Here is a 12,319-nt window from a genome sequence, read left to right on the forward strand (position 1 = left end):
TTAAAGCTCATAGTCTTAGTCCTTTCCATGCTTCTTTCCTTTTAAAACATCCCACATCACACATTAGGCTGTAAAATTGTGACCTTGTGAGGAATAGGCGGAAAAGCAGAGCCCTACAGCCTTCATACTATCTTGTAATAGTTTATTATATGATGTAGGGGGTCTTGCTGATCATGTTTCCCTGGTTAATGTATTCTATAATTTAAATGACCATCCACCTTAAATTTACACCACAGATTCAAGTTTATTTGTTTCCATCTGAACTGGGGGGATGGGATAAGGTAAATGTAACAGCTTCTAGGTAAGTTTTGCATGCACATCACTGCATTCAAATCGATAAAATGCCACTTCTCTCCACCTTTGACCTAAGTGGAAAAATAAATCAAGTCAAGAAATCTAAAACTTTTTACAGTAAGAAGCTGTTACTAGTTGAGTTAAATGGCATTATCAATAACACTATCGTATATTTATGACTTTTGGATGGTCTGATCTCTTCAAAAAAAAAAAAAAACAATATAAACGAGCACCTTGATATCTCTTTTTTCTTTAATTAATAGGAAAAGTAGTTTTTAATTAACAATTTTCTCTCAATGTTCAGTTTTACAACACAATGTGATACATAAAAAGCACTTTTAATAAAGTATATTAGAGGATATGATACGTATGACATACGTACGAAGAGCACCTTCATTTCTACATTTGATGTTTGTTTAATTCTTAAGAACTTAATTGTCATGTTCATTTTTACCATTTTGTACTAATGTTGGCCAGAGTATTTTTTGACCTCGGTGTAACCATAAAACATGTCATTATGCAATACGATATGATAAAATACAGTACCTTGTAATTCAATTTGATTAATTCCTATTACAAATAAATGTTTTTCATATAGTTTAAGACAAATGAACTTTTGTTTGTTTTGAGATAATGATATATAGTGTCATTGTATCCTAATGAAACCCTGTAATACATGTTTGAGATGAAAAAAAATGAATGGTTGGAATCCAACATACAATTTCACCCCATAAAAACAGCAGAAGCAGCAACATTTTCATTATAGACCTTCAGGTCTGGGGATTAAGATTTTTACATTTAACCTAACATACCATGATAATAATATGATTAAAAACATTTTAAAGTAATTAGTTTGTGTAAAACATGATAAAGGTTAATAGTTCTAACCAGAATTTCTCTACACAGGGAACATCGACAACATCTTCTCCATTGATCCAGAGTTGGGCTCCATCATTGTGTCCAAACCTTTGGACATCCAGCCCCAGGACACATTCCACCTGACGGTTAAAGCCACTGATCAGGGCTTCCCTCAGCGCAGTGACCTCTGCTCTATCCACGTCCACATCAGCATCTCCGAGCACACCCCGCCTACCTTCCCCTCTGATGAATACCTAACAGAGATCAGTGAATTAAGCAGCCTTGGAACTCCAGTTGTCACCATCTCAGCCTCTAGCCCTGGTGCAGTGCATTATGGGATAGAAAGTGGCAACCCAAATTGGACATTTCAAATCAACCCCTCCACTGGGTTGATTTTAGTCCAAAAGCACCTTGATTTTGAGAATGTGGCCTCCTACAAGCTCAAAGTTACAGCTTCAACAACTGCGGGAGCCTCTTCAAAGACTCTTGTGTACATCTATGTGATTGACGAGAATGACAATGCTCCTGTTTTTCAGCAAAGGGAGTACCTGGGGCAAATTAGTGAGTCCGCTCATATCAACAGCATGATTATGGGAGACAGAAACATCCCTCTGGTCATCAAGGCTTCAGATGCAGACAAAAATTCAAATTCTCTGCTGGTGTATCAGATCCTTGAACCAGAGGCCCTGAATGTCTTCAAGATAGACCCAAGTATGGGCACCATCTCTTTAATTTCACCAGTTGACTTCGAAACCAAGGCTGAGTACCACTTCACTGTACAGGTTAAAGACTCAGGGGAGCCATCACTGTATGCAGCAGAGCCTGCCAAGGTCACTGTTCGTGTCCTGGACCTGAATGACCGCCCACCACAATTCACCACCCCAGTGTATGAGCCATCTATCATCTTCCCAGCTGTCAGAGATACGGAGGTTGTGCGCGTCATGGCCCATGACGCAGACTCAGCAGTCTCATACAGCATCGCAGAGGGGAATCTTCACAATGCCTTTTCAATTCACCCCAATACTGGTGTTATCACTGTGAGCAATGTGTCTGAATTTAGACCATTTTACCAACTAGTTGTCAAAGCCTCGGATAGCCTCTACAAAGACTTAGCTACTGTAAAGGTAAATGTGACAAACCTAACAGCCAGTGATCTTAAATTTGAGAAAAGTGTATATCTAGCAAGTGTTACTGAAAACCTAAAGACAGTCAAAACTTTGGCAGCACTCACAGCGACGGGCTGTTATTTAAATGAGCCTCTTTTGTATTCTGTGCTAAATCCAACCGGGAAGTTTGTAATTTCCCATACATCCGGCATACTTGAGACAACTGGTATCCCTTTTGACCGGGAGGAACGTGATATTTATGACATCATTGTAAAGGTACAAGACATGAGAACACCACCAAGGACAGCTATAACCCAGGTCAAGGTTTTTATAGACGATGTCAATGACAACTCTCCACAGTTTCTGAACTTGCCTTTTTCAATGATGATTTCTGAAACCTCTGACCCAGGTGATGTTTTGTATCAAGCAACTGCCCTAGACAGAGATCTTGGAGAGAATGGATCCATTATGTACTCACTAGAGGAGGACTACGACCTCTTTAGGATTGATCCTGATGTAGGGGATATTTCTCTTAAAAGACCTCTTGATTTTGAAGCTCTAAATAAGTATGTGTTGACAGTCCTGGCCATAGATGAGGGTGAGCCTAGTCACATCACAGCGGCAGAGCTCACTATTCAAGTGAGGAATCAAACCAACCCGGTTTTCCAGACTCTTCTGTATCCACTAAAAGTCCCAGAAAATGTCCCTCCATTCACTACTATCTTGCATGTCCAGGCTAGAAATCCAGAGGGCTACCGGCTCATCTACAACCTTGAGGAGGAAAATGCTTCAAAGCATTTCCACATTGATTTCAAAACTGGTGTGCTGACTGTCATCAACCCCCTGGACTATGAAAGTCAAACCATGCATATGTTGACAGTACGAGCATCTGACTCTGTGACTGGCGCTTTCTCTGAAGCTTCCATTGAAATTGAAGTGGAGGATGTGAACGACAATGCACCAGTTTTCTCAAAGGTAACATACTCCGTTGAAATACCTGAAGGACTTCAAATTGGCACTTCAGTGATGCAACTTTTTGCCTCTGATATGGACTCTGGCAGAAACAAAGAACTTACCTTTCAGGTTGTGAAAACCGACACCAATGAGACTGAGTACTTTGAGATAGACCCCCATAGTGGGTTGATTGTCACAAAACAGGTGCCGGACCATGAAACCACAAAACACTTTAATTTTAAAGTCAAAGTCACAGACAATGGCACTATTCCTCTCAGTAGTGAAGCCTATGTCTTCATAAATATCACAGATATCAATGACAATCCACCAGACTTTGTGACTTCACAGTATGAAGCCACACTGGATGAAACAGCAAAGTGTGGCCACATCGTCATCAAAATCCAAGCTTCAGATCCCGACACTGGTGATCTAAACAACCTCAAGTACAAAATCCTTTCTGGGAACGAAGGCCGGTACTTCAACATCAACGAATCCTCAGGAATCATCTCTTTTTCTAATGTGTGTAAGAGGAATCTGGATCCATACTATAACCTGACAGTGGCGGTATCTGATGGAGTGTTTCAGAAAACAGCACCTGTCAATATTGACATGATAAACAGCAACAGACATAGTCCATACTTCAAGCAAAATGTCTATGAAGCAGAGCTGGCTGAGAATGCTGAGGCAGGAACTCGTGTGATCCGATTGGCAGCCATTGACCCTGACGATGGGCCATACGGCAGTGTAGATTACACCATCATAAACAAACTTGCTGATGAGACGTTTGCCATCGACAGTGATGGGCAGATAATTACAACACAACCATTGGATAGAGAGAGCCCTGCCCAGAGAGTCATAGCTATCAAAGTCATGGCAAAAGATGGCGGAGGAAAAGTTGCCTTTTGCACCGTCAAGATTATTCTCACAGATGAGAACGACAATGTTCCTCAGTTTAAAGCAACAGACTACCAAGTTTCTATTCAGTCCACTGTAAATAAAGGCTCTCCAGTCATTCAAATTGTGGCTTATGATGCAGATGATGGCAAGAATGCAGATGTCACCTACACGGTAGACGAAGCCGGAGAGGTGACTGAAGACATCATCGAAATCAATCCTTTTACTGGAGTTGTGAGTGTCAAAGAGAGTCTTGTCGGCATGGAGAACAAGATCTTTAACTTCAAAGTCAAGGCTCGGGATGGCAGCCTTCCCTTCTATAACTCCACAGTCCCTGTTCAGGTCAAAGTGGTTCCCCCTGAGGTTCCTCTACCAAAGTTCTCAGAGCCGCTCTACACCTTCTCAGCTGCAGAGGATGTACCTATCGGGACAGAGATAGGCTCTGTAAAGGCCAACTCCAACATGCCACTCATTTACAGCCTGGTGAATGGGAACACTTTGGAGAGCAACAAAGACAAAGTGTTCAGTTTGGACAAAGAAAGTGGTACTTTGCTGGTGCAGAAGTCCATTGATCACGAAAAGACCAAATGGTATCAGATAGATGTTATCGCTCAGGGGAACCACAACGGGACTGATGTTGCATCACTGGTGTCTGTCAGCATCCAGGTCCAAGATATAAATGATAACCAGCCGGTGTTTGATGCAAATCCATACAGGGCCTTCCTGGCTGAGAACATGCCTGCTGGAACTACTGTTATTCAGGTAAGATCTAAAATGTTTAGATTTTCTATCTTTGATACTACAGGTAGCTGATACAAACTGTGGACCAGAATATAACAATGTGTGCGACCACTTTGTCCAACAATCAGTTTTCCAACAATTCAAGCTTTGCCTGTCCAAGTAATGAATAGTTAGCGTCAGCAGTTAGGTCTGCAGATTTGTTGGAATTTTAGGGTAATACATCAGCTTTGAAAAGTCCACAAACAAACTGATCTTTGTAAGTTACTTTGCCATCTTCAATGTAGAACCAAAAATATGTCCCCACAGGGCTTTTCAGATGCATTAACGGTTGACCTCTCAGGATGACTTGTTTGGAAAGTGGCATATTTATAGCAATTAGCATAACTAAAGTTAACAAAGGGGCAAGAGTGCAGGGCAACAGTGACTTTTGAGAGCATCCTCTACTCTTTCACAAGAGAAACTACTTGAAAATGGTTCGTATCACTTATAGGCCTGTTCATTTTGAATTTGAAAGAATCATTACAGTTGGACTATAACATTTTACCTCCTTGTTAAAATGAATGGTTGGATTTAAAAAAAATAAAGATCAACCAAGTTAAAGCAGTTTGAGGTCTGTTTTGTTCTTGCTGGAGATATTTAAATCTTCTTTTAATACTTGTTAATTATAACATATTATATATATATTACCGGTATATATGTTTTTTCTTGCAGTGTCACTTCAATTTGAAATGAAAATGTTATTTGACCACTAAGTGCTTTTCTTGTCCCACAGGTGACTGCCAACGACCCGGATACAGACACCAACGGTCTCGTAACCTACACCTTGGAGTCTCTACCTGATGACAAAGCAGACATCTCTGAGGTATTCTCCATTGACGGAGAGAGCGGCTGGATCACCACCATTCGAATGACAGACTGCGAGTCGACCAGAGTTTACAGGTTCAATGTGGTGGCCACTGACCACGGCGGCGATGTCAAGCTGTCGTCCAGCGTCCTGGTAGAGGTGACAGTGACTGACGAGAACGACAACCCGCCTAAGTTTACTGACGAAGTGTACAGCGGCTCTGTGGTGGAGAACAGCAGTCCAGGGGAGGTCCTTGTCTCCATGACAACCAAAGATGCTGATGTGTCACTGGAGAACCGCCTGGTGACGTGTTATATCACAGGTGAGCATGGTTATTTGTAGTTACGAGTGTTTGTTCTGACATTTCAACCTCTGTTAAGTTTGCAGGCATGAGTGCACAAAATTGTAATTGTGTGTCACTCAACTCGTGGTCATGTCTTTGTGTGTTTTCCACTAAAATTACTTTGCCATTGAAGGTTTGCTCCACTATGGGAATCATCTTGACAAGGCGGTGTAATATGATTTTGTTTAATTGCAGAGTTGTGATAAAATGTTATTCAGCCACAGATTAATCACAGAGATGAGCAGGTTGTCAAGCTAGCAAGAAAGGAATACAAACCCGCAATGCCCTGCAGCTATAAACAAAAACAAAGCCTCAAATTTATGCAAATCCTCAATTTTTTTAAAATCCGCAGACCGTCTGAGGAGCTCTCTGTCACAACATTCTTTTCGGAAAGTGTAACAGAGGAAGATTTGCTTTGGGATTATTTATAAATGATATGGTTTGGCTGATGCTGACACTGACTTGTCAAAAAAGAAAACAAACACTTGATTTTAAAGTTACCCACCATCAGTATTACTGATGGGGGATGTTACTTCTGACTTACAGTCGGTCTGCAACGGTGCTGCTTCATAACGCAAAATCATTGCTGAGGTTTTCAATGGTTTACATCAGTGCTGCAGCCAAAATTTCATAAATAATGGACCCTCTGTGCAGAATAGTCTTTTTACTAGCCACTACAAAAGATTAAAATGTATAAAAAGTGTTGTCTACTTGATTTATATCTCACATTAAAAAACCACCCAGGTTGACCAAAGCTCTAAAGAGTGAAAAGATAAAACTTGAAACAAGAACACATCAGAGATCATACATTCTATAGAAAAAATAACATGTTGGGATAAAAACGTTGTAAAATGGAGCGCCACAGAGAAGCGATGTGTTTTTAAATGTTCAAGAGTCGGGGCAGGTAAGGTGGTAAGCTGTTCCACAAGTTTGAGACAGCTACCACAAAAGCCTGATGGCCCCTGGTTTGAAGCCTTCGAATTGGACACATTCAGGACCAGCTGATTAGTTGACCCCTGTGTGCTGGAGAGTGAACATTAAGAAGTTCGCTGAAGAAAGACGGGGCCAGTCTAATGAGAGCTTTAAAAGCCAACGATAGAGGACAGCCAGCAGACAGGAAGCTTGCGGAGGGAAAGCAGCATAGGGATAATGTGGGCCAAACCATCAAACAGAGAATTAAAATAGTTCAGCAGAGGCGTTATGAATGTGTGGATTACCCTCTGTAAAACATTAGAAGGGAGAAAGGCTCTCAGTCAAGGGGTCTATCAAGGGGTTATTGTCCGTCCAGCAGATGATTTGCAAAATCAAGAAAGGTCATTAATCCATATCACTTAAATACTACCTGACATAACTTGTGGTAGCCTTTAATAAAGTTTCCCTTTATGCATTGAGGTTATGTCACATTCCTGATAGTGCTGCATGCTGTTTATGAACAGTAGCTCTCTATCAATGCCAAAGAAAACCAACATCTCACCTCAACACCTCAGTCACAGACCTGTGGTCTGGCAGCTCTTTCATTTTTTGAGGTTGTAAACATTGCAGGCTAGACTCCTTTAACGTCTCCATCAACATGTGTCACCTGTCAGACAGGTGCGTGTGTGACGCAATCTGCTGTAACACACAGACTGATGGTGACATGTCGGCAGCCAGTGTGTCGGCTGTGTCGTCAGAGAAAGAGATTAAAGTTGGTAAAGTAGAGAAAGGTATCATGAAATGCAAAAGTATGAATACCTTGGTGAGTCATCTTTATGTAAGAGAATCTCCCCACAACAGAAAAATGAAGATGGCAAGCAGAAATGTTTGAATTATTCATAAGGAATATCACAACATCAGACCTCAATATCAAAGAAGCTGCTGCATTAAATCAGAAAACTTTGAATTTAAAGAAAAACTTAAATGGCTGAGAATAAAATCATTAAAGAAGAAATAAGACAGCAAATAGTCAGCACAACCAAAAACAAATGCAGACAGAAGATATCTTTATGTATCACCAATACAAGCAAGTACTTTACCAACTACTAGTACTGTACCAACCTCAATGTCTTGAAAACATGAAAACACACACACACATACAGCACATGAGACAACTCATGAAGAAGGCGCTGAATTCCTACCTCCTCAAACATTTATACTACATGTAACAATAATGTAAGAATACCGAAACAGTTTCTCATCAACAAGTGTCTACAGTAGAGAAAATAACACATTTATACTGATAGCACGTTTGGTGGCTTTTCATCCTGTCATTCCCTGTCCTCTTAACATCACTTCTTTATGGTGAAAGAACTGACATACGACTTAATATCTGCTTTATGAGTTTAAAAAACGAAAGAATATTCTGGTCCATATATTTAAGGCATTAATCGTTGTTTTTTTTACAGATAAAAATGCAAGTTGGGAATTGTGGGTAGACCATCATGTCAACGGGTAAAATTATTCATGTAATAAAAAAACGCATAGTTTGATGTATTATTGTTGGCCTCACCGTGTGGCAACAGTGAGGCAAAGTGTTTATAATATTTGGAGATCTATCCACCATTTAGTCAATTAAAAGAACAAAAGCCAGACAATGTTTTAATGATGGATTAATCATCGATGTCTTCTATCCAAGTAAAAGCTTTAAAGGAGTTAAAGGTTTTGGGTTCTTAGATAAGAGAATTTGCTGGGTTTTTTCTGTATTTATGTATAACATTTGAGGAACATTTGGGGAACTTTCATGGACATTGTCCACAGTTTTCTGATGTTTTATTGACCAAATAATGTACGTTTTAGTAAACAAGCAGCAGAGTCAAATAAGAAAACAATCACCAGCTGCTGCTAGAAATGTATGTAACTCCATTTATGTGTTTCTGTTTCGCTGCAAAGTCATATCCTCATTACCAGGGATGAATCATCCTTCCTTATATAGATTTCTTTTTCTTGTGTTGTTAAAAGTGAACTCTGTTCTCCCTACCTCATGCAGATGGAGACCCTCTGGGTCAGTTTGCCATCATCCAGGAGGACGAGGGCCAGTGGGGTCTGATCCTGAGGGAACCTTTGGACAGAGAGACCAAAGACAGATACACACTCAGAGTCACGGCCACAGACGGGAAGTTTGAAGCGCCTGTTACTGTGGACGTTCACGTGCTGGACATCAATGACAACATACCTCTGTGTGAACAGGTGAGGCAGTAATATCACCCTTTTCATTGCAGATAATATGCATCTAATTTTCCTTATTTATTCATCTATAAATGGGTTGAATGTCTGACACATTCAAATCTTGGAGATGATGTGAGCAATCATCTTCTTGGCTACTGTGAACAGTTACACCATTTTTTTTTTTTTTTTTTTTCTGTATTACTTTATACCTTTCAATCAGAGAATTAAGCCTTAGCTTTTTGTGAAGTCTTAACAACCTCACAAAGCATCCTACGATTAGTTTGGGAGTGTGTTTTGTGAATAATTAATAAAGGGCACTCTGACTGTTTCCAACAACTTCTGAAAAGTGTTCAAAATACTTGAAACACCTTTTTTTCTCTTCAGTACTTGATTTAAGTCAGTGTGTTATTTTATTCATAAAGCACTCAGCAGCCTGACTTGGAGAATTGCTATGCAAATGCAGGCCTGATTATTATTATTATCCTCTTGATGCAGCTGGTGTACACAGAAGCGGTGATGGAAAACTCGCCCTCCAGCATGTTTGTGCTGAAAGTGTCGGCTTCAGATCCAGACGTGGGAGCTAATGGGCAGATCTCCTACACCCTCCACGGCCCAGACTCAGACAAGTTCCATCTCGACCACAGGACAGGTATGATGGTGTCTGTGTGGGGTCAAAACACGACTGATCCTTTTAAGTGATCCGCGCTCTGTTGTGTTTGAGTTTTGTGATAGCATCAGGTGCTCAGAGAGGCTCTGTGCTGCTGTGAAGTGGTAAAAAAACATTTCTATTGTTATTTCGGCTTTCTCATTTTCAAGAGGCACCTCTAATATCCATCACACTTCATTTCTGTCATAACATATTTCTCTTGTGTCCTCACTGCCACTAGATTTGCCTGTAAGATTTTACACACAGAGGGGTTGTAGATACGGCTTTGTTAAGTCAGGGGGGTTCCCCGACACTTTGGTACAGATTGAAATAACACAACAATTGTTCGACCAAAAAGGACGACAGTAAAGTGATCTGACTTTTTATTTTTAGAGCCATACAAACCGGAACGTTTTAAACTATTAAGAAGTACAAACACTTCATTCATATCTTATAATGCTTGGTTATAAATGTAGTGCTAAGTCTAACCACTGCATCAGTTTAGAGTAAGGTGAAAAGTGTGGTTATAACAGGAAGTGACACAGCAACGTTTAACGGTGAGTCATGTGATGATTCACAAGGCCAGTGGACGCTTTATGTCTTTAGCTAACTCGCTGTACAGCCAGCAACATGCTAGTGTTTGTCAGTCAAAGTAGCAAATTGATCAGCAGCGTTTCTTCAGCTTCCTTTTACTTTACTTTCCTTTTACCCTTACTTGTTTGAAACAATGACTTTGTTCTGAAAGAGCAGATGTTCTATATTTATTCATATCGGCTATCAAACAATTAAATCTTTTAATCACGATTAATTTCTAAATTTCAATAGTTAATTGGTTAATCACTTGTTTGAAATTCCATTATTTTGCATTAAAAAACATTGTAAGGCTTTTACTTTGAATTTTTGCACTGTCTTAAACTGAGATTACTTCACTTGATGTTTGAATTCTCAATCCTGCTTTTATTTTGAAATAATGTAAGGCCCATCTTGATCAAAGGTTACGACAAAACTTAACCACGGAAAAAGGAACTGATTAAGAATCAAAAACTGAACTACTTTGGACTCATCAGCTGAGCTGTCTGAGAGTTTTAAATGGAATGAGACATTCAAAGACGCAACAGTGTCGCTGTGACTACAGGGAGACACTGAGGATGCTTATCCATGGTGCACCTAAAGAGACAAAATATCATGTGATTAATTATTTAAAGAAATAACTGCATTCATTTCAGCCCTTAATTAATCACCATTAATTAGTTTTATCATTAGTACAAGGGCTTAAGTAAGTTATCATACTAAAGCTAACACCCAGAATGCTGACATCTCACATGCTAACTACAGTGTATGCAAAGGTAAAGATAAGATGGTAGAGATTATTATGGTTGGAAAAACTCCTTTTGAAATTAACTACTTTTTCTGAATCCAGTAGTTTACATGTCAGCAGGAAGACAATTTAATACTTGCAAAAGTTCGCATGCTAAGCATATTATAGTGGTGAGATATTCTGAGTGGAACACAACCTCTTAATAGAAAAGAAAAACTTGTGGACACTGTATGAGGAGTGATAAATGAAAGGTGAAATGTATGAAAGTTATCTGCACATTCTCTTTAAGCAATCTGCAAGTTCTTCTGATTCTTATTCTGTGAACTGTAATGTGGAAAAAAGCAAACCAGGTGACAAACTTTTCACGACCTCAGTATTGTATCTGTGTGTCCCCAGGTGAGCTGTTCACTCTGGCTGTGCTGGACAGAGAGAAGAAGGTCGACTATAACCTGGTGGCCAAGGCAACGGACGGCGGGGGGCAGTCATGTCAGGCAGACATCCTGATGATGGTCCAGGACATGAACGACAACCCGCCTCACTTCTCCTCCAGCCACTATGAGGTCACCGTGTTCGACAACACAACCGTCAGGACACCCGTCGCTGTCGTGTACGCTAAAGACCCGGACACAGGTACGCTTTTTATTCATTTTTTGTCAAAGTCATGACATGTGGCGAGGGAACATGCGAGTCAGAGTTACAACACAATGAAACAAAAACAAAAAAAGAGGATTATCTTGTTCTGTTAGGTCAGAACATGTCGTGACAATCTCTCAGTCCCTGCATCAGGATCCCTAAGACTATTAAACCCCGGTGCACAGGTCTGCCTGTGTGTGTGTGTTCAGCTAATTCTAATCATAATAAATGACTAAGCCATTCCCAGCAGATTTAGTTTTTCTGAAACACCCACCTGATACCTCTTCACAGTGTCACTCCAGCTGTGTTTGTTATTATGTGCTGCACTGAGATTATAACCCTTAGCCCGTGCAGCATTAGCATCTTGCTCCACTCATTAGGTTACACTGATTACACATTTTACATATTCTGCTCAGCCGGGTCTGTTGTGTAATTGACCGTACTAAACGAGTCACTGGATTAATGTTTTTCTTCATTTAATGGAATACTTGCTAGAAAATTTGTAGAATGACTGAATCTAATGACTGTTTTAACTATGAATTAAACT

General features: G+C 40.1%; 1 protein-coding gene across 1 annotated transcript in view; it reads left to right on the top strand.

Annotated features, from left to right (window-relative positions):
* fat2 (FAT atypical cadherin 2) overlaps positions 1 to 12,319 on the top strand; it is a 113,526-nt gene that overhangs the window by 43,291 nt on the left and 57,916 nt on the right. Inside the window, exons 11-15 of the mRNA XM_065958899.1 lie at positions 1,201 to 4,868; positions 5,620 to 6,013; positions 8,997 to 9,196; positions 9,671 to 9,824; positions 11,536 to 11,769. Of these exons, the coding sequence (XP_065814971.1) occupies positions 1,201 to 4,868; positions 5,620 to 6,013; positions 8,997 to 9,196; positions 9,671 to 9,824; positions 11,536 to 11,769 (4,650 nt within the window). The remainder of the gene's footprint in view (positions 1 to 1,200; positions 4,869 to 5,619; positions 6,014 to 8,996; positions 9,197 to 9,670; positions 9,825 to 11,535; positions 11,770 to 12,319) is intronic.

The sequence above is a fragment of the Labrus bergylta genome, chromosome 9 (genome assembly GCF_963930695.1).
Source record: "Labrus bergylta chromosome 9, fLabBer1.1, whole genome shotgun sequence".
Lineage (NCBI taxonomy): Eukaryota > Metazoa > Chordata > Actinopteri > Labriformes > Labridae > Labrus > Labrus bergylta.